This window comes from Micromonas commoda, chromosome 15, assembly GCF_000090985.2.
Source record: "Micromonas commoda chromosome 15, complete sequence".
Lineage (NCBI taxonomy): Eukaryota > Viridiplantae > Chlorophyta > Mamiellophyceae > Mamiellales > Mamiellaceae > Micromonas > Micromonas commoda.
The window spans coordinates 209,356-229,992 of NC_013052.1; the positions used below are offsets into that span (position 1 = coordinate 209,356).

The 20,637-nt window shown below is 66.6% G+C and overlaps 10 protein-coding genes across 10 annotated transcripts; 5 read left to right on the top strand and 5 right to left on the bottom strand.

The window, feature by feature from the left end:
• Positions 1-8: 8 nt before the first annotated feature.
• MICPUN_109550 (predicted protein) lies at positions 9-1,005 on the top strand. The gene has a single exon (XM_002506288.1). The coding sequence runs from the start codon at positions 14-16 to the stop codon at positions 977-979; it is 966 nt and encodes a 321-aa protein (XP_002506334.1). The 5' UTR covers positions 9-13; the 3' UTR covers positions 980-1,005.
• Positions 1,006-2,720: 1,715 nt separating this feature from the next.
• On the bottom strand, positions 2,721-3,086 carry MICPUN_50740 (predicted protein; the record flags this gene model as incomplete). The annotated part of the gene is made up of 1 exon (XM_002506463.1): positions 2,721-3,086. One exon carries the CDS (start codon positions 3,084-3,086, stop codon positions 2,721-2,723), a length of 366 nt encoding a protein of 121 aa, XP_002506509.1.
• Positions 3,087-3,122: 36 nt separating this feature from the next.
• On the bottom strand, positions 3,123-4,346 carry MICPUN_104300 (predicted protein; the record flags this gene model as incomplete). Its single annotated transcript, XM_002506464.1, has 1 exon — positions 3,123-4,346. One exon carries the CDS (start codon positions 4,344-4,346, stop codon positions 3,123-3,125), a length of 1,224 nt encoding a protein of 407 aa, XP_002506510.1.
• On the top strand, positions 4,345-5,662 carry MICPUN_64400 (predicted protein; the record flags this gene model as incomplete). The annotated part of the gene is made up of 2 exons (XM_002506289.1): positions 4,345-4,721; positions 4,936-5,662. 2 exons carry the CDS (start codon positions 4,345-4,347, stop codon positions 5,660-5,662), a joined length of 1,104 nt encoding a protein of 367 aa, XP_002506335.1.
• A 188-nt stretch (positions 5,663-5,850) lies between these two features.
• On the bottom strand, positions 5,851-9,798 carry MICPUN_64401 (predicted protein; the record flags this gene model as incomplete). The annotated part of the gene is made up of 1 exon (XM_002506465.1): positions 5,851-9,798. The coding sequence occupies one exon, from the start codon at positions 9,796-9,798 to the stop codon at positions 5,851-5,853; it is 3,948 nt and encodes a 1,315-aa protein (XP_002506511.1).
• A 629-nt stretch (positions 9,799-10,427) lies between these two features.
• MICPUN_64402 (cation diffusion facilitator family) lies at positions 10,428-11,801 on the top strand (the record flags this gene model as incomplete). Its single annotated transcript, XM_002506290.1, has 1 exon — positions 10,428-11,801. One exon carries the CDS (start codon positions 10,428-10,430, stop codon positions 11,799-11,801), a length of 1,374 nt encoding a protein of 457 aa, XP_002506336.1.
• A 106-nt stretch (positions 11,802-11,907) lies between these two features.
• On the bottom strand, positions 11,908-15,555 carry MICPUN_64403 (predicted protein; the record flags this gene model as incomplete). Its single annotated transcript, XM_002506466.1, has 1 exon — positions 11,908-15,555. One exon carries the CDS (start codon positions 15,553-15,555, stop codon positions 11,908-11,910), a length of 3,648 nt encoding a protein of 1,215 aa, XP_002506512.1.
• A 390-nt stretch (positions 15,556-15,945) lies between these two features.
• MICPUN_74827 (predicted protein) lies at positions 15,946-16,200 on the top strand (the record flags this gene model as incomplete). Its single annotated transcript, XM_002506291.1, has 1 exon — positions 15,946-16,200. One exon carries the CDS (start codon positions 15,946-15,948, stop codon positions 16,198-16,200), a length of 255 nt encoding a protein of 84 aa, XP_002506337.1.
• A 309-nt stretch (positions 16,201-16,509) lies between these two features.
• MICPUN_64405 (predicted protein) lies at positions 16,510-18,222 on the bottom strand (the record flags this gene model as incomplete). The annotated part of the gene is made up of 1 exon (XM_002506467.1): positions 16,510-18,222. The coding sequence occupies one exon, from the start codon at positions 18,220-18,222 to the stop codon at positions 16,510-16,512; it is 1,713 nt and encodes a 570-aa protein (XP_002506513.1).
• Positions 18,223-18,571: 349 nt separating this feature from the next.
• Positions 18,572-20,509, top strand: MICPUN_64406 (predicted protein; the record flags this gene model as incomplete). The annotated part of the gene is made up of 1 exon (XM_002506292.1): positions 18,572-20,509. One exon carries the CDS (start codon positions 18,572-18,574, stop codon positions 20,507-20,509), a length of 1,938 nt encoding a protein of 645 aa, XP_002506338.1.
• Between the last annotated feature and the right edge of the window lie 128 nt (positions 20,510-20,637).

Consider the following 20,637-nt stretch of genomic DNA (forward strand, 5'->3'; position numbering starts at 1 on the left):
CCGACGACGAACGATGCAGGCCAAGGACTCGGCGCAGGACCTGTCGAAGCTGTCCATCGAGGACAACTTCGGCCACAGGTTTTTCATCGCGCCGCACAGGCACACCAAGACGCTGTACCTCGTGCGGCACGGCGAGGGGTACCACAACCTGCACGGCGAGCCCAGCCTCGGCGGAGATCGGGCCAACTACAAGTCGGAGAGGTACTTCGACGCGCACTTGACGCCCAAGGGATGGGCGCAGTGCCGCGCGCTGAAGAAGCACCTCGACGAGGCGGTCACGCACGACGGGTGCGAGCACGTCATGGACAGGATCGAGCTCGTCGTGGTGTCCCCTCTGATGCGCGCGCTCGAAACGGCGGTGGGCGCGCTGGGCGGCGACGACAAGTCGTGCGACCCGCCCGCCTCGAGGCTCGACTCCGCGCTGATGCTCTCGCGAACGGCGATCGAGGGCGTTCGACCCGCGCACGCCGCCATCGGCACGCGCAACGAGGGGATTCACGAGCAGCCCGGGCGGAAGGGGCTCAAGTTTCTCGCGTGCGAGCTGTGCCGGGAACACGTCGGCGAGAACCCGTGCGATCGGAGACGGCCAATCCGCGAGTACGCCGCCGCGTTCCCAGGGGTGGACTTCAGCGAGATCACCGACGAGGAGGACACGGCGTGGGGAACGATGATCGAGACGAACGACGCGATGTGCGAACGCGCGCACAGGTTCATGGAGTGGGTCATGCGCAGGCCGGAGACTCACATCGCGGTTGTCACGCACAGCGCGTTCATGGCGGCGATGTTGAGGGAGTTTGGCGCCACCGATCAGCTCGGATGCCACGAGAGCGTCAAGCAGGAGACGCACCGGTGGCCGGACAACTGCGAGATGCGGCCCGTCGTGGTGATCGACCCGAGCGGCGGCGGGGGGCTGGATCCCATGTTCTTCCCGGGTGGCAGAACCGGGTTGGAAAACTTCGACGATGCCGACAACGTCTAATTCGAATATTTCGATCCTTTCCCCTGACTGTTTGCGTGTGCTGTTGCCGGTACTTGTAAATCTCATCGCTCTATGCGCCGTTTCTTCATCAGATGTTTTCGCCGGGACACAGGCAGAACAAGCTTGGAGAAAGGTTCGGATCCAAAAGACCAACTCGGGGACGCTTCGTCAGCAACGAGAAACTTTCCCGCCGATCTTTCGGTTGGGAAGCGTGCCTCGCGGGGCACCATTTGGGCGCGGCGCGACCCACCTCGTCGCGCCGAGCTGACGACACCAACGGCGCGTGCGCGCGCGCTTCTCCCCGGACGCAGAGTCTGCGACGGGTGACGGGGGTGACGCGCCCCCGAGAGCTCCCGCAGAATCGCACATGGGAATTTTCCTGAGATGCTCGCTTGTCGCCCTCCTACTCCTCGCGCTGGCCACCTGGGCCCGAGGGTCGGAGATATCTGTGGGCCAAATAGCTGTGGGTGGAGGACACGCGTGCGCCCTGCTGATGCCTGGCGGCACGATCAAGTGCTGGGGGCACAACGATCATGGCTCGCTCGGGGACGGGACCACCACTACAAGCCTCACCCCCGTCGACGTGTTTGGGATCGAAAATGCGACGAGCATCGCTCTCGGCCGGCACACCTCATACGCCCTGATGCCGGGCGGCAAGATCAAGGCGTGGGGCTACAACCATGCCGGCCAGCTCGGTGACGGGACCTTAAACACGCGCACCACCCCCGTCGACGTGGTGGGAATCGTCAACGCGACAAAAATCTCCGCTGACTCCGCCCACGCGTGCGCCCTGCTGAATCCCGGCGGCACGATCAAGTGCTGGGGCTGGAACGGCGACGGCCGGGTCGGGGACGGGTCATACACCCGGCGCACCACCCCGTCCCCGGTGGCGATCACGAACGCGATAGACGTGTCCGCGGGATGCGGAACCACGTGCGCCGTGCTGCTGGGCGGCGGGATCAAGTGCTGGGGTACGAACTCCCGCTGGGACGACGGGAGCATCGCGGGCCAGCTCGGGGACGGGACCGTCACGGTACAACGCAACACCCCCGTCGACGTTGTCGGCATCGCGACCGCGACGAGCGTTGCCTTGGGCTACTGGCACGCGTGCGCCCTGCTGAACGGCGGCGCGGTCAAGTGCTGGGGCGCCAACGACCACGGCCAGCTCGGTGACGGAACCAACACAAGCAGCAACGTCCCGGTCGACGTCGTCGACATCGAGACGGCGACGAGCATCTCGGTGGGCATCTCGAACTCGGGGTGCACGCTACCCGACGGCTCGGTCAAGACATGGGGCAACGCTTACCTCGGCGACGGGACGAGCGACGGTGGCAATGTTCCAGTGGACGTGCCGGGAATAATCAACGCGATCAGCCTCGTCCTCGGGAAAGGCGAAAACTCGTGCGTCCTGCTGCCCGGCCACGACGCGATCAAGTGCTGGGGCTCGAACGGTTCCGGACGGCTCGGGGACGGGACCGAAGTGACGCGCCTCGTGCCCGTCAGCGTGCGGGGCCCCCCGTGCGACGCGTCTGCCGCTCCCGTCAACGGCGCCGTCGGTGACTGCACGAACTCGTTAGCGAGCGGGTCGACGTGCCAGCCCACGTGCGAGAAGGGGTACGCGGTGTCCGGGTGGAGCTCGTGCCACACCTTCGGCTTTCTGACGGCGGCGACGTGCTCTCCGAGTCCGTGCGACGCGTCTGCTGCTCCCGCCAACGGCGGCGTCGGTGACTGCACGAACTCGTTAGCGAGCGGGTCGACGTGTCAGCCGACGTGTGATACCGGGTACACGGTATCGGGGACATCGTCGTGCAGCTTTGGGGTAGTGACAACGGCGATGTGCGAACCAAATCCGTGCACTTCCTCCACGGACTCGAGCAAGGATGGGAGCGACGGGGAGTTTTACTGCGTCAACGGTGGCAGTGTCGGAGGCACCACGGGGTCGTGCACGTGCACATCTTGTGCTAGGAGATACGGCGGCAGGAACTGCCACATCGGCCCTTGTGAAATGGAGAAGGCCTGCTTCGACTTCAACGTGCGATACGGGTTTGCCACGCCGGATAAATGTGTGTGGATGATGGATGTCACTGGATGTGGGGCATAGCTTCATCTTTAAAACTGTCCTCCGACGAAAGCCGCGTTCACGTCACGAGTCTCTTCGCAGCGCCGCGCGCCGTTCCTGCACCGCCCGCGAAACCTCCCGCACCTTCTCCATCACCCGCGTCCCGTCCGCTTCGTCGACGCGATCGCCGTACGTCGCGAGAAACTCATCCGGGTCAAACCTAGACGCGAGCCGATCCAGCCGAGCTCGCTCGACACTCGCCGGGAGCCGATGATTGGAGATATCGTCGAGCTCGTTCGGCCACGGTATTCGTCCGTACGCGATCACGCCGCCGTTCGCGTCGAGCTCGTCCCACGCCTCGTCCTCGTCGGCGGCCGCGGCGAGACGATCGGCGATGGCGTCGATCTCATCCGCGTCATCGTCGTCGTTCTCGTCGGCGGCGCCACCCCCTTTGCCCTCGTCGGGCGTCGCATCCCCGCTATCGCTCCCGCGCGCGTCGCCCTCGTCGAACCGCGTCTCCGGTCCCCTCTCGACGACTCCCGGCGCGTCGTCGTCGGCGGCGGCGTCGGCGGCGGCGTCGGCGGCGGTTGTCGTCGTCGCCGCGTGCAGCACCTCCTCGAGGGTCACCGTCTCCACCGCGTCGTCGTCGTCGCCGTTCCCGCCGAGCGCCGAGCCGTTCGGGCCGAGCACCGCGCTCGGCGGCGGGACGAACGACGGTGCGTACATCGCCTCCGCCATCGCCCGCCTCGCTGACGCCTCCGCCTCTTTCCTTCGAAGCACGTCCTCGGCGGTGACGGCGCGTTCCGCCGCTCGCCGCCGTTCGTAAGCCTCCAGCTCGTACCGGCGCCTGCGTTCGAGTCGCTCGCGTTCCATCCACGTCGTCTCGGCCGGGATGACGGGCGACGTCGCGGCCGCGGCGGTGGGCGGCGGCGGCGCGTCGTCTTTCCCTCGCGTCGCCTTCTTCGCGAGCGCCTCGAGCCTGAAGTTCTCGGCTCGTCTCATGCGCTCGGCGTTCATCGCCGCGAGGGACTCCGGGGACGACAGCTCGGCGACCGCGACCGCCTTCTCGCGGCGCTTGAGGTCCGCCTCGCGCAGGTAGAGCTCCTGCACGCGCACGCGCTCCTCCTCCATCCGCGCGAGGTCCTCCGTACTGAACGCGGGGGGAGTCGGATCGTCGTCACCTCCGCCGGAGGTTCCCCCGATAACAACGGCGTCGGTCGATGCGACGCGCGCGACCGGCGTCGTCGGTGGATCGGTCGTCGCCACCGCGGGGGCGTTCTCGACGGCCTCCCCCGCGCCGTCGCTCATGTCGATATCCGAGCGTCGGCGGACGCGCTTCCTCAGTGACGGCGGCGACTCGGCCGGTGCCCTCCTCGCAGACGTGGACGTTCACGGCTTTTCTCAAGTGAAAACGAACTCGCCGGTCGCGAGACTCCCGGACGCAGACTGGGTGAGGGCCATGGACGCACCGGACAGGCACGACACCATGGTGGAGGCCACGGAGCTGGCCCAAAACAACGAGTACAAGTCGTATCACTCCGGCGTGGTGATCGCGAGCTACTGCGTCGTCGCGGTCGTGGCGGTGCTCGCCGCGCGCGACGTGCAGAAACAGCGCGCGGCTCGGCCGGGTGGCGTGAGCGCCGATCTGGTGGGCGCGGCTGCGGGAAAGGACGGAGTGAGCAGGTGCGAGCGCGCGTACACGCCCGCGCATTCGCTCGACGCGCATCGCGATGAGTCGACGGGAGCGTTTGAACGCCTCGCGGAAGTTCCTCGCGGTCGCCCGATGTGCCCACCGCGCGCCCCGTCGATCCCGTCATCGCGCGTCTCATCTCGGTAACACCCACGATGAAATCGCGATTTCCTGACCACCCGGACCGCCGCCCTCCGATGCACGCAGGTTCGCGCTGGGCCTCGGACGCTTGTTCTGGCTCCTCTTCGGCGTCTTCTTCGTCGGGTACCACCTGTGCTACGAGAACATCCTGCACCACACCGACGGCATGGAGTACCTCAGCGACTGGACCATAGTCTTGCTCTGTTTCGTCATGGGATTACTGTCGTGGCACTCTCTGGTGAAGGACCCCGAAGGCTCCGTGCCCGGGTGGGTCACGGAACTCGCCGTCATCGCTTACGCCGTGGCGTGGAGCAGCAACATCATGTCCACCGTGGGCGCGTGGTACAGCTTCTTCTTCTACCCCATATGCGAGACGCTCGAAGGGGTGAACAACTGGCCGTGGTGCTACCTGGAGTGGTACAGGCTGACCGAGCACGGGCTGAACATGCTGGTTCTGCTCGGGGACTGGAGGTGGGGGTGCGTTCCGCTGCGACGAAAAGACTTAGGGTGGAGCGTGTTGTTTCTGGAGGTGTACGCGCTGTGGGCGTGGTATCTGATGTTCAAAACGGGCCGATGTCCGTACGACATGTTTGACTTTGCCACCGGGTGGGGCGAGCTGCCGTGGTTGATGGCCGCGTTGGGCGGGATCGCGATCTGTCACGCGCTGGCGAGGTGGGCGCACGTTCGTAGGGACGACGCGGCGGGGCGGGATCCGGAGGGCGAAGGGGGCGGGACGCTGCCGACGCGTGCACGTCAAGGGGGCGGGTACAAATCCCTGGACGGATCCGGGTAGCGAGTCGTGTTGACTTCAACGGACATTGAATGAAGGACTGAGGTTACAAACGAACAGAATGCATTGAACGCACGCGTTCGGCGCTCTTATTTTGGCCGCGGACACGGAGCGAGAGAATCGTCGCGCGATCCGTGACCGCAGTTGCGGATCGAAAAGAAAGAGCTTTGTCGGCGAAAGTTTGCTCGAGATCACATCATGAGCGCAAGCACGGCCGCGAAGATGGCGGGGACGATGGTCACGAAAGAGACGGCGCCGGAGACCGCGGCTGCCTTGGCGGCTTCGGCGTTGAGCTCGATCGCCTTCTTCCCGCCGTTGTCCACGCCAACCGCGGCCGTTCCCGGAACCTTGATGGGTCCGAGGTAGCCGACGGTGCCGGCGCCGCCGTAGGTGGAAGCCTCGTCGGGGTGCTGAACTTGGTTCATGATGTAGGACCAGCCGTTGATGTTCTCGTGGTACCAGACGCCGGTGGTCTCGGCCTCCTGGACGACGGTGCTGATGCGGGTGAGGCCGTGGGTCTCCATGTGGTAGGCCCAGACGGCGTTGTTCTTGTGCTTTGAGGTGTCCTCGCCGATGAGGAGAATGTCGTGGCCGTTCATGAACGCGACGTTGTCGGGGTTGGCGATGTTGTGGATGTCGCAATCGTCGTCGCCGTCCGTGTGTCCCAGCTTGTCCTCGGTGTTGAAGGACTTGTCCTTGGGGACGCCGCAGATGAGGGGAGAGATGGACTTGATGCGGTTGTTGGCGTCAAGGGGCGCGCGGTAAACGCAGCCGCAGGTGTTCTTCTCGATGCCGATGTGATCACCTTCCGCATGGTCGCCCTTGCTGTCAAGCTTGTGCTCCATGGAAGCTTCGTTGGAAGAGATGGCGAAGTACATCTCCTTGCGGTTCTCTGACCAGGTGATGCCCTCGAGCTTGCGCCACTGGGAGCTTGCGCCAACGTAGGCGGCGTAGATGCGGGTCTCGAATCGGGAGGCGGCGATCTCCATGCCGGTCTTGAGCTTGAGGCACATCGCGCCGCCGTCGACGACGGTGGCCTTGAAGCCGGAAGCGCAAGTGAAGTCGTAATCGCCGTTGGGGCCGGCGGTCTTGGTGCCGATTTCAAACATGTCGGTGAACTTGATGTAGCTGCCATCGGCTTTGGTCATGAGGGCCTTGACCTGCGCGTTCGAGGCTTTGCCGAGGGAGACCCACTCGACGTCGAACTTGCCAGCGCCGACGCCCTTGGCGGATGTCTGCGTGACCTTCATGGCGAAAAGCTCGCCAGAGGAGAGGTCGTTGGCCTTGTCAGGGACAAACATCGCGGCGACGCCGGTGTTGGAGTCGTCGGTGATGTAGCACACCTGGGGAGTAGCATCGACGCAGTACGGGAGCTCGATGGAGTAGCGGCCCATGGAGTAGTGCTTGGTGGCAGTGATGACGGGCTCATCGGCGGACTTGGAATCGTCGATGGAGACCTCGTTGACCCAGCGGTGCATGTACGGAGTCCAGGATTTCTTAATCTTGGCGAGGTCATCGTCGTGGAGACTGAGATGGCGCAGCGACAGAACGTCTCCGCCCAGATCCGAAGTCTTCGTGTAGGCACCGGTGACGGCGCTGTCCCACTTGAGGGAGCTCGGGACGCCCCACTCCTCGCCTCCAAGGTGGGTGTTCCACGGGGAAACGGAACCAGCGCAGGTGGCGATGAGGCCGCTGTCGGCGGAGAAATCGGCGTGGAAGATCTTGTCAGGGGTGAGGATGCCCGTGCCGGGGTTCTGCTTGAGACGAAGGACCTGGATGTTCGCGGGGCGATCCTCGAGGTGCACGGCGGCCCAGAGAGTGTTTGGCGTGGCCTTGTTGCGGGTCTTGAGGATGGATACGAAATCCTCCATGTTGGAGATCTTGGTCTTGCTGGCCTTGCCGATTGCGGCGTCGTATGCGAGGGTGGACTTGCCGCTGTCACTCATGCCGGTGATTGTGGCCACGCTCCCGAGTTCCGAGGAGTGCGGCATGGTCTTGCCGCTATCGTCGAGGAGCTCGGCGAAGGTGACACCGCCGACCTTCTGACCGGATCGGATGATCTCGGTGTACTGCAGCTTCTGGAAGAGGCCCTTGTACACGATCCAAGGGGAGGCCATGTTCGACTGTTGCGCAGCGGAGGTCTCCGGGTAGGGGGATTCTCCGAAGAACGTGCCGGTTGCTCCGGTGATGGCGACGGGCTGGGTGGGTTCGGCCTCGACACCCGGAACCTTGATGGGTCCGAGGTAGCCGACGGTGCCGGCGCCGCCGTAGGTGGAGGCCTCGTCGGGGTGCTGAACTTGGTTCATGATGTAGGACCAGCCGTTGATGTTCTCGTGGTACCAGACGCCGGTGGTCTCGGCCTCCTGGACGACGGTGTTGATGCGGGTGAGGGCGTGGGTCTCCATGTGGTAGGCCCAGACGGCGTTGTTCTTGTGCTTGGAGGTGTCCTCGCCGATGAGGAGAATGTCGTGGCCGTTCATGAACGCGACGTTGTCGGGGTTGGCGATGTTGTGGATGTCGCATTTGTCGTCGCCGTCCGTGTGTCCAAGCTTGTCCTCGGTGTTGAAGGACGTGGGGACGCCGCAGACGAGGGGAGAGATGGACTTGATGCGGTTGTTGGCGTCGAGGGGCGCGCGGTAAACGCAGCCGCAGGTGTTCTTCTCGATGCCGATGTGATCACCTTCCGCATGGTCGCCCTTGCTGTCAAGCTTGTGCTCCATGGAAGCTTCGTTGGAAGAGATGGCGAAGTACATCTCCTTGCGGTTCTTTGACCAGGTGATGCCCTCGAGCTTGCGCCACTGGGCGCTCGCGCCAACGTAGGCAGCGTAGATGCGGGTCTCGAATCGGGAGGCGGCGATCTCCATGCCGGTCTTGAGCTTGAGGCACATCGCGCCGCCGTCGACGACGGTGGCCTTGAAGCCGGAAGCGCAAGTGAAGTCGTAATCGCCGTTGGGGCCGGCGGTCTTGGTGCCGATTTCAAACATGTCGGTGAACTTGATGTAGCTGCCGGCCGTCCCCATGAGGGTCTTGACTTGCGAGTCCGAGGCTTTGCCGAGGGAGACCCACTCGACGTCGAACTTGCCGGCGCCGACGCCCTTGGTGGATGTCTGCGTGACCTTCATGGCGAAAAGCTCGCCGGAGGAGAGGTCGTTGGCCTTGTCAGGGACAAACATCGCGGCGACGCCGGTGTTGGAGTCGTCGGTGATGTAGCACACCTGGGGAAAGTCGCCGACGCAGTACGGGAGCTCGATGGAGTAGCGGCCCATGGAGTAGTGCTTGGTGGCAGTGATGGTCGGGCTTGACACGCTGGAGGAATCGTCGATGGAGACCTCGTTGACCCAGCGGTGCATGTACGGAGTCCAAGAGTTTTTAATCGTGGCGAGGTCATCGTCGTGGAGGCCGAGATGGCGCAGCGACAGAACGTCTCCGCCCAGATCCGAAGTCGACGTGTAGGCACCGGTGACGGCGCTGTCCCACTTGAGGGAGCTCGGGACGCCCCACTCCTCGCCTCCAAGGTGGGTGTTCCACGGGGAAACGGAACCAGCGCAGGTGGCGATGAGGCCGCCGTCGGCGGAGAAGTCAGCCTTGTGAATTTTCTTGACGGTGAGGATACCGGTGGCTGCAGCCTGCTCGAGCTCGAGGACCTGGATGTTCGCGGGGCGATCCTCGAGATGCACAACGGCCCAGACAGTATTCGGACTGGCGGTGTTGCGGGTCTTGAGGAGAGACACGAAATCCTCCATGTTGGAAACCTTGGTGTTGCTGTGTGCAGCTTCTTTGCCGATCGCGGCGTCGTATGCGAGGGTGGCGGACTTGCTGTCGGCACTCATGCCGGTGATTGTGGCCACGCTCGTGAGAGTCGACGAGTGAGGGATAGTCGCGCCGGCTGTGGTCTTGATCTGGGCGAAGGTGACACCGCCGACCTTTTCGCCGGAGCGGATGAGTTCGGTGTACTTGAGGGGTTGCATGCTGCCCTTGTAGATTATGTAATCGGAGGCCAAGTTCTTCTGCTGATTCGCCGATGTCTCCGGATACGGAGACTCCGTGAAAGCCGTGTACGTGGAAGGCATGACCTTCTGCTGTGCAGCGGCCAGGCCTACGAACAGCGCCAGGAAGGCGATGATCTTGTATCGGAGCATATTATCTCTTTCTGCGACGATCGGGCGATCGCGTTTTTGGGGCAGATGGTTGGTCAGGGTCTTCGCGCGAGGAGAACGCCAAGAGGAGCGGGAAATTGGGCGTCGCGTGCGTGAAGGACGGAAATGATTCGACTCGAGAACGATGTTTGCGGGGGGGCACGGGGTTCGGACCTCTCGATGAGGCGCGCGCGTGGGGCGCGGGACGAGGAAGTGAGTCGCTTTCGAGCGTGTTCGGGCGTTTTCCTGTTGTTAGTTCGGCGAATTTTCGGGTCAAGATGCCTTTCAAGGAATTTTTCCGGCAGATATTTTTTGAAGGCACCCCGCCCTTTTCTAGGTTCGAAACCCTTCGATGGAGTTTGGATCCTTCGGAAACGTCGTCAAACGCTTCGACGAATATTCCCAGTTGCCCGATTCCAAATTTACGCGGTTTCGTGCCAATTGTAACTGAAACCCCATACCCGGCCGAGAGGAAATAATCGGAATATTCCCGCGCCGATTCGGGTCGAAGAGACGCGGAGGTTGCCCACCTCACTCGGCCGTCGTAAGCGACCGCGCCTCGCCTCGACTCGTTCGTGTCAGCCAACGCGCGCGCGCCCGCGCCCGCCCGTCCCTGGATCGAGCCTCGGCGCATGAGCGGCGCGAATACCCCCGCCGCCGCCTCTGATGCCCCCGCGGCGGTTCGCACTTTTTCGCGCGGCGGGAAAGATGAGCCCGACGCTCGCGACGACGATTGCGATTCGCGCGCGTCTTCCTCCGGGGACCGCCCCGACGACCAGCTCGAGAGGCAGTGCGGGGAATGGTGCGTGCCCCTCGACGACCTCGACGACAACGACACGTCCGCGTCGGACGCCGAGTACTTCAGCACGGTCGTGTGGACCGCGGCGATGGGAACAGCCGTCGACGCGGTCCTCGCCGTCGTAAAGTTCGCCGCGGGGTTCGCATTCGCATCCTCCGCGCTCGTCGCCGACGCCGTGCACTCCGCATCGGACGTCGTCTCGGATCTCGTCGTCATCGCCGCGGCCAGGTACGCCAGCGCGCCCCCGGACGCGAGGTATCCGTACGGCCGCGGGCGCTGGGAGGCGGTCGCCACCCTCTTCGTCTCCGTCGCGCTCGCGTGGGCGGCGTCTACGCTCATCGTGGAGTTTGCCGAGAGGCTCGCAGCGGCGTACGACGGTCCCCTCGGTCGGCACTTGGGCAACCCCGGGGCCCCACCGCGTTCGTTGCTCCCGAGCACCAGGAACGCGCTGCTCGAGGTCCTCCCGGCGAACAGCGGCGGCGCATCGTCGACGTCGATCCTCGACGACGTCGCGGCGGCGATGCGGACGGAGGACCCCACCGACGCTTCGCACTTCCGACCCTCGACGAAGGAGGCGGATCCTAATGAGGGAAAAACCGTCGGTACCGCCATGGACTCCGCCGCGGTGCTCGTCGCGCTCCTGTCCGTCGTCGCCAAGGAGGCGGCGTTCCAGGTGACGAACCGCGTCGCGAACCGCATCGGGTCCAAGGTGCTCGCGGCGAACGCGTGGCACCACCGCTCCGACGCCGTCTCCGCCTTCGCCGCGCTCGTGGGCGTCGCCGGCGCCGCAGCCGGGTTCGCGTGGCTGGACGCAGCCGCGGGGGTCGCCGTGTCCGCGCTGGTGCTCAAAGCCGGGTGGGAGATCGGCAAGGGCGCGACGATGGCGCTCGTCGACGAGAACGCCGCGGACGGGGAGGTGGAGGAGGCGGTCGGGGCCGCCGCGTCGGAGGCGCTAGGGACGGGGGCGAAGAGCCCGACCGTCGCGGGTCTTCGCGCGAGGCGCGTCGGGCGAAGAACGCACGTGGACTGCTGGGTGGAGCTGGACCCGGCGTCGCAGACCAGCGTCGGGGACGCGTTGCGTCGAACGGAGGAGCTCCGGGCCGGCGTGCGGCGGAGACTGGGTAACGAAGCGGGGGACGTGACGGTGCAGCTTCGGTGGAAGGAGGAGGCGTACACCGGCGGGGCGTTCATGTACGCCTACCTGTGAATACGATAGTCTACGACGACATCATCTAATGTGAATACGATATAGTCTACGACGACATCATCTCCGAGGGCCCCGTCTTCCCAGTTCAACCGAGTCGACGCTCGCATCAGATCAGAGCCATCAGCTCCTGGACCTTAGCCTGCGACTGCCGCTTGTGCTGCGCCACCTCCTGCAGCAGCGCGCGCATCTCCGCCTCGACGCGTCGCACCTTCTCCGTCGCGGCGCGCTCTCGCTCGTCGATGCTGGCGACCCGCGCCTCAGCCGCCGCCGCCGCCTCAGCCGCGTCAGCCCTCGCGGCGGCGGCGTCTTCCCTCGCCGCCCTCGCCTCAGCCTTGAGCTCGTCGTCCGCGTCGTCGCGCTCGGCGAGCCGCGCCAGCGCGTCGTCGCGTTCGCGCCTCAGGCCGTCCTCGCGTTGCGCGAACATCGACTTGACCGACTCGACCTCGCTGGACACGTACGCGAGCATCTGGTCCCTCTCCGCAATCTCCCTCCGGGCATCCGCCGCCGCGTCCTCCGCCGCGTCCCTCCGCGCGGTCACCTCCTCCAGAGCCTTTTCCAGACGCTCGATGGCGGCGTCCGCGCCCGCGAGATCCTTCTTGAGCCGGTGCAGGTCGTTTTCGGTGGATTTGGCTCGCGACGAAGCCGCGCGTTCCGCATCCACCGCCGCCTTGACCGCGCCCGACGTGGCCTCCTTGTTCCGCGCGTTCTCGTCCTTCAGACTCTTGATGAGCTCAGCCTGGGACTCGAGCATGGCGTCCTTGATGCGCACGTTGTCGTGCGCGAGCTCGAGCTGCTTTCTGACGCCGTCCACCTCCGCGATGGCCGCGATCGACTGCGCCTTCTGGTCCTTGACCAGGTCCAACGCCTTGGTCGCGGCGCGCTCGGCGGCGACGGCAGCGGAGGCTCGTTTCTCCGCCTCCCTGATTCGCACCTGCATCTCGCCCACGTCCGCCCTGGCGGCCGCCGCGTCAGCCTCGGCGCGCTCCGCCCTGCGCCTGTCGCGCGCCATGTCCTCTATGGCGACCCTCTGCTGCTCGCAAACTTCGGCGAGCTCCTCGGCCAAAGCTTCCGCGTCCCTCTTACCGTCGAGAGCGGCTCGAGCCACTCGCGTCATCTCCTCAACCTCCGCGGTTAACCGCGTCTTGTCCTCCTCGGACTCCTTGAGCGCCCACCTGAACTCGTCCTCGACCGCCTTGACGCGTTCGTTGACCCTGCGAACCTCGCTTTCCAACGCGTCTCGCGCCGTCTTCGAGTCGGCCAGGTCCTGGACCACCTTGCGGGTCAGGTTGTTCGCGGCGACGAGGTTCTCGTCCCGGAGCTGGCACTCGCGCGCGTGCATGGCTCGAAGCGCGTCGAGATTCGCGGCAGCCTCCTCGCGAACCTCCCTGAGGGTCGCCTCGAGCTCCTCAGAGACGGCGAGCGCGGAAACCAGCTCGGCGTTGACCCGGTCGAGTTCGGCGGCGTCGACGGAAGCCGGGTGCTCTGCCAGCGATTTCAACGCGACGTCCCTCGCCTCCGTCGCCTCCTTCGCCGCGCGCGTGGACGCGTCGATAGACTTGGCGTGGTCGTCTTTGAGCCTCTGCGTCTCGAGCGCGTGCCGTTTGCGCTCCGCGGTCACCTCGGCGCGCGCCGCCGCGAGTTTCCGCGCGAGCTCCGCCTCGCGTTCCGCCGCCGTGGCCAGCCGCTTGGCCGGCGACGACGAAACGCGAGTCTCCGCGTCGGCGTAGTCAGTCCCCTCGGCACCCTCGGCACCATCATCGGCACCCGCCCCGACCTCGACGTCGTCCGCTCCCGGCTGCTGCTGCTGCTGCTGCTGCGGTTGGTTCCCTCTCACCGGCGGCGGCGTGGACGGAATGGTCGCCCTTCGCCCTGGATGCTGCCAATCGGGCCTCGCCCCCGAACCCGAACCCTTGCCCCGCGGGTCCCGCTCCCTCAGCAGCGCCTCGACCTGCGACTTGAGCGCGGACACCTCCGCCTCGAGCTGCTCCCGGCCGCCGCTCTGGGGTTTCGGCGGCGGGTGCGCGAGAGCGCCGCGGCCGAGGCTGACCGACGTCTGCGTGGACACAACCTCTCCCCGCGTCGACGCCGCACCTCTCTGCGTTGACGCCACCTCCGCGGCGTGGACCCCGCCCGCCGCCTCGCGTCGCGCGTTCGCCGCTCGGAGCAGGTCCCGCTCGATGCGTCTCAGCCTGAGCTCGTGATCAACCACCGCGGCGTCGGCGTCATCCGTCTCGGCGCGTCGCCGCTCGCGTTCCTTTCGATCGCGCTTCTTCGCCCGCTTGCGTTCGACCCTCGCGTCCTGCTCATCCTCGTCCGTTTCGTCGCGAGCCGCGGCGGTTGCCGCCGCGTCGCTCGTGGGCTCCGGCGGGTCGGGCTCCGCGCTCGCGACGCTACCCTCCGCCGCCTTCGTGGATACCCCGTCGTCGTCCAGCGCCTGGAGAATTTCATCCGTCAGCGCAAACGTAACCTCGCGATGATCGCGCTTGGCGGGGGACCTGCCCGACCGCCCTTGTCCGACCGCTCTGGCCTTGTATCGGGTCAGCGCCTCGTCCATCTTCGGCGTCGTTCGATTCCGTCGCGCGGCGGCCGAGTCGTCGGACGCGATGAAGTTCTCCGGAGACTCATCCGCGGCGGCGAAAGACAGATCCAAAGACTCTTTTCCCACTCGCGCCTCTTTTCCCTCTCGCGCCGCCTCCGCCGCGGACCGCGCGAGCGCCGCGGTCTCCGCGGTCTCCGCCGCCTCGCGCGCGGCGCGCTCCAGCAGATCCGCGTTCCTGGCGTCCGCCACCGCGCCGGATCCCTCCGCCAATTCGTCGGGTCCCCGCGATAACGGTTCCCCGTCGAGCTCCCGAAGCCACGGCGCGAGCGCGGCGATGGCCAGCCTGTAACTGGGCTCCAGGCACACGGGGTTACCCACGCGGCGTCCACGCGTCCCAACGTCCTCTCCTGAACCCGCCGTCGCCTCGAGCGAGTCGGTCGTCGACGGCGGCGCGGAGGACAATCCATGCACTGGGTCGTCCGCGTCCGACGAGGGTTCGAAAGACCCAAACGGCGACGGCGACGACCGCAGGAGGATGGCGCGAAGGCTCACCACCGCCGCCAGCCCCGCGCCGAGGTCCGCGAACGTCTCCACGTTGTTGTCGCGGATGTCGAGGTGCGCGAGCGACCACGGCTGGCCGTCGGCCCGCGGGATGGTGAGCGCGTGCAGCGAACGGACCCGGTTGTACCGCGCGACGAGCCGGCTCAGCTTCGGGGCGCCGAGGTCGATGCCGTCGAGGGAGACGATCGCGTTGTTGGTGACGTCCAACGTGCGCAGGTTTCGGAGCACGGGCAACCCCTCGAGGCGCGCGAGGCGGTTGCTGGAGAGGTTAAGGTCTCGGAGCGAGTCGCCGCACGCCCTGAGCATCGGATCGACGTCCATCCGGGTCAGCCGGCAGCCGTGCACGCACAAGGAGCGCAGGTTGGCGAACCTGCTGATGCCGACGATCTGCGACAGCGACTGCAACCGCCCTCCGTAGCACGATATGTCGGTGACTTCGCCGTCGGGTGTGGTGGGGTCGTCCCTCAGATCCACCTGGGGGAGGTCGCCCTTGCCGAAGGATGGGGCATCCTTGTCGAGCGAGCGGCGCGCGGCGGGTTCCTTGTCGGCATCACCCTGTCGCGAGCGACGCCTCTCGGCCTCTTCCCGCTGACGCTCTTGCAGCTGCTGCGCGCGGCGCTGCACCCTTTTGGGGCTGTGCCTGGGCGGCGCCATCACCACGGCGACGCCCCTCTCTCTGCCCTCGGACAACGCCCTCGGAAGGCTCGATGAGATTTTGACAGCCGGCGACTGTCGCCTCCGAAGAGGAGGGATACCCCTCCGATCCTACTCGGAAGGGCGCGAGGTGTAGAAGTACGCCCTCGCGGTACCGGACCGTGCCGCCGGTGACGTGCGACGACGTGCGCCGCGCAGTTTGCGTCGCAGCGCGCGCGTCGAGCGCGGCTAGTTACCGTAGCCGTTAGTGAAGTTTCAAATTGCGCTCGATAAATTTGCAGCCGACCAAGTGTTGTCCGACCGTTCCGGCAGTTCGGAGGTGGAAAAGGCACGAGACGGCGCGCGTCCCAGCGCCACTTAGCGTCGACGCCTGGTCCTTTCCAGAGGACCATGGGCGGCGCCTACGATGAGATCGACCTAGAGGATATGGACTGGAACTCGGAGCTCGGCGCGTTCACGTACCAGTGCCCGTGCGGCGACCTCTTCCAGATCACCCCCGAGGAGCTTCGCGCGGGCGAGGAGGTTGGCCACTGTCCGTCGTGCTCGTTGGTCATCACGGTGGTTTACGACCCAGACGAGCTGAAGGAGCTGATACCGGCGGGAAATCGGGACGAGAGCGGGCGGTGGGTGGAGGCGGAGGAGTAGAGAGAGGGACGAGGCCGGGGATGGACACGAGGAGAGGGACGCGTCGGCATCGATGGGAGTGGCGGCGGGGGCGGCGGTCGTCGCTGGTTGGACGCGAACGTGAGCTCCCCACAGAGCCACCGCCCCCCTCCGACACTTACCTTCGAGCCCGAGGACGCATCCACGGCCCATCGAGGGACGCGCGGAACCGCTCGCGCACCCTCACTCGGCACGCCACGCGCGGCATAGGCGACGTAGACCACATAGCTCACGGACCTCGCGATTCGAGTTTCGTCAATCAAAAAGACACGTAGCTAGCACCCGCGGCGCTCATCGCCTCGACTCCGCGACACACCCGACGCAATCGCGCAGCTCCCTAAGCAGCGCCCTGGCCTGAGCCTCCGCCACCACGCCTCGTACGTCCGCGCCGTACGACGCGTACAGCCACTCCACCGCATCTCCGAGGTGATGCGACCCGACGCCGGTTCCCCCGCGAGGTATCGCTCGAGCCGACTCGATCGCCGCGAGCGTTCGAGCCGCCCGCGCGAAGAGGACGAGCGCCGCGACGTGACGCTCGGGAGCCTCCGAGATCTCGCGCCTGCGAATGTCCGCGGCGACGGACCGGTCCCCGTCGTCCCCGTGCGCGCGACTCGCGGTCCCCTTCGATCCCTCGTCGTCGTCGGCGGCGGGCGGCTTGGACAGCGCGGCGGCGGCGGCGGCGGCGAGGGGCTGGAGGGAACCCACCGCCCTCGCCAGCTGCTCCGTCGCCATCGCCGCCATCGCCTCGTCTCCACGCGCCTCCTCCTCCCGAAGCGCGACGTCCGCGAGCGTGAGCCGCGCGGACGCGAGCTGGAGGCGCATGTTCGCCGCCGCAGCCTCCGCGGCGGCGCCCGGCCTCGCCCACCCGAACATCGGGTTGACCGTTTGTTCCACGAGCTCGATGACTCCGCGGACCAAGCCGGCTGGTCGTATGTCGTCCGCGTCGAGTAACTCTCTCGGTATCCCCAGGCCCATGGCATCGCTGAGCCGCGTTTCGTGGATACGAACCGCCGAGCGCAGTGACTCGATCGCGTCGCTTCGTCTCCCCAACGCCTCCAGCGACCGCGCGCGAGCCTCGAGCGCGGACGCCACGGCGGCTCTTCGCTGCGACATCGCCAAATCCCTGACGAACCCCCGCTTACCGGGCTCGTGGTCCCCGTGCGCCCTGCTCGAGCGCTCCCTCGCCTCCAGCACCCTGGCACGCAGACGCTCGGCCGAGACGTGGTCCCCGAGCACGTCGCCGCGGACCTGCGCCAGCCGCTCTATTCGACGAAGGTTCGCGCCGTCATCGCCCCGGCCGCACTCGTCCAACACCCGGACGCTGCGTTCCAGCAGCGACGCGCACGCCTCGTGTTCGCCCCCCGCGCGCTTGGCCTCGGCCATGTGGAACAGCGTCTGCGCGTAGTCCGGGTGCGACGTGCCGATCGACGCGGCTTTCTTCTTCGCCGCGTCGGCGTACGCGGCGAAGGCGCCTCGAAAGTCTCCCCTCGCGAGTTTACATCCCCCGAGGTTGTGCACCGCCGTCGCGGTCGCCGGGTGCGACGGGCCGAAGTGCCGCTCCAGCGCCCTCGCCGCGTCTTCGTACAGCCTCTCCGCCTCGTCCCATCGCTTCTGCAGGCGGTACAGCTCCGCGAGGTTGTTACGAGCGGCGGCGACGTGGGGATCGTCCTTGCCGAATCCCTCCTGCGCCTCCTTGAGCGCGCGTCGCAGGTACTTCCCCGCCTCTTCGTGCTCGCCCCTGGACGATAGATCCCTGGCGATGTCGGTGTACACCCTCCACTGAGCGGTGGCCTTGTTCGCCGCGGTCGGATACGCCGCGGCGATGGGCGCATCGAGCGGTGTCACCTCGCGGCGGTTGGCGCCGGCGATGGTGTTGGCGCCCTGGTGGTCCGATGACGTGGACGGTCCCGCCTCGGTCGCGGCGGCGGCGGAGCAGAGGTACGCGGCCACCGCGCCGGTCGCGGCGATCGCCCGAGTCGACCCGGTCGCCAACGCGCGCAGCATCGCTCCGAGCGGCGCGCTCGCGGGTGCGCCGGGGCGGTGCGCGCGACGTCCAGAAAACGACTCGGAACCCCAACCCCGCAGTCTTGCAAAACAAAACTGCCAAAAAAGTTTGAAGCGCACCTCCCTGGCTTCCTTCTCTCGGAAGCCCCGAAAGCTTTCGAATCGAGTGACTCGAGGTTGGCGGTGTATTCGCGTCGTTCGAGGCTCGAGGGCTCGAATTTGAACCCCCAAAAAGCGCCCCGACACGCACGCCGCTGCCAAAAGACAACGACGTCCTCCCGCCTCGTCCTCGTCACGACGGACGCTCGCCTCGATACGAGCGTCGAGCGCACCTCCTCCGCTCCGCGCGATGGTCAGCACCTCGGAGGCTGACTGGACCGAGTACGAGTGCCCGCCCACGGACGTCGCCGCGCCAGCCGCGCGGTCCGCCCCGCGCCAGAGGCACGCCGGCGCGGTCCAGCCCCCCACCAGGGCGGTCACCTCCACCGGCGCCAAGCTCACGGAACTCGGCGACTTGCTGGTCGACTTGGAGAGCCAGATCATCGCGGAAGCGCAGCAGAGGACGTGGGAGCAGTGCCGCCACCACTGGAGGCAGCGCGTGCACTCCCTCGTGCCCGGCGAGGACGCCTGCCGCCGACTCTCCCTCCTCCTCCTCGGTGCGTTCGAACGCGGCCCCTCGAAACCAACAAAAAGCCAAAAACCAAAACCTCCCCTCTCCGCCTTTTCCACAAAAAGTTTGACGCGACCCGACGCCGACCGACCACCTGACGACCTGAATCCCCGCACCCACCCGCACCCGCGAACGCGCGCAGACCTGGAGGCGTCCCTGCTCATCGACGCGCAGCACGAGAGCTGGATCGACACCCACCGCAGGCACTGGGTCCGACGGTGCAAGGACCTCGCGGGACTCGACGAGAACCTCGAGGACGATACCCGAATCCGATCCGCTCGGGTCCTGCGCCTCGACGTCTCCCTGAGCTCGTACTCGGTCCTGGCGCTCGGGTTGTTCGGAGGGATCAGGACGGACGCGCTGCGCAGGATATCTGAGGGCGGTTGGGACGCGGACGGGTGCAGGGAGTGGAACCGTCGCATCAGGCTGATCATGGACGACGACGAAGAAGAACCCGAAGAACCCGAACCGACGCCCGTCCCTTCGTCCGTCCTCCGCGCGCGGGAGTTGGCGCTGGCGAGGGAATCACTCGAATCCCTTCGACGGTTGCCGCGCAGGGCACCCGACGCGCGGGACGAGGCGGTGGCGGCGGCGCAGCGGACGGCGACCCGGTTCGAGCGGGATTACCTCGACGACGGCGCCGGCGGCGTCTCGGATGGACCCCGCGATTCCGCCGACGAGGACGACTCGTACAACGGGGACGACTCGTACGAGGACGAGGAGGAGACGACCGCGGCGGTGGCCGGGACCAACCTGACGCGCGAGATTCTCCACGAATCCCCGCACTACAGGCAGCTCGTCGAGCACTACAGGCGTCGCATGGGCGAACCGGGGTACGACCCGGACGCGTCCGACGACGAGGACGACCCCATTCGCGATTCCCTGGTCGCCGCGACGGTCAGGGAGACTGTTGGGCTGCACGAGGGGGCGAGGCGGCGGCTCGCGGTGGGTCACGACGGCGCGCACGGCCTGGTGACCGCGACTCGGGCCAGTCGGGGCGCGGAAGCGAACGTGGCGGCGCGAGCGGCCGTCGCGGCGAGGGAGGTGTACGCCGCCGCCGGTCTCCCTTATCCGACGCGCCCGCTGCACGAGGGTTTGGGGTTCAGGGAGGCTCACAGGTTCGCGGGGGTCCCTTACCCGGCGGACATCTTCCCGACGGGCGTCGCCGATGCCGCGCGCTCCGAGGACGACCGCGCGGGACGGCTTCTCGCCAGGCGCCTCGTCGAGCGCGAGCGACTGGTGCGAGCGACGGGCGACTTCGACGCAGCCGGCGGCGAGGACGGCGACGACGACGACAACGCGACGGTCGCGCCTTCGCCGCCTTCCCTCACGCCCGCGCCGATCGACGAGGCGGGGGTTAGGGATATGGACGAGCGCGACTTGCGCGCCGCGCTGATGGACACCGCGCGTCGGCTCGAGGCGGCGCAGGACGAGCTCCTCTGCCAGATTTGCTTCACCGAACGTCGCGACGCGCTGATCATGCCGTGCCTCCACCTGCTGTACTGCCGGAGCTGCGTGGACAGGTCGAGCGAGGCGAACGAGCGGCGGGGTCTGCCGGACAGGTGCCCGTGCTGTCGCGCGAGCGTCGGGGGCGTGTTGCGGTGCAAGAGGCTGTGACCGACGGGCGACGAGGGACGGACGAACGACGGATATGCACGAATCAGACGACGAAAATCAGACAAGTGTTAGAGGTAACTTCCGAGGAGCGCAGGCGTTTTTTTCTCAACCTTTCGCCTCCCGCGAGA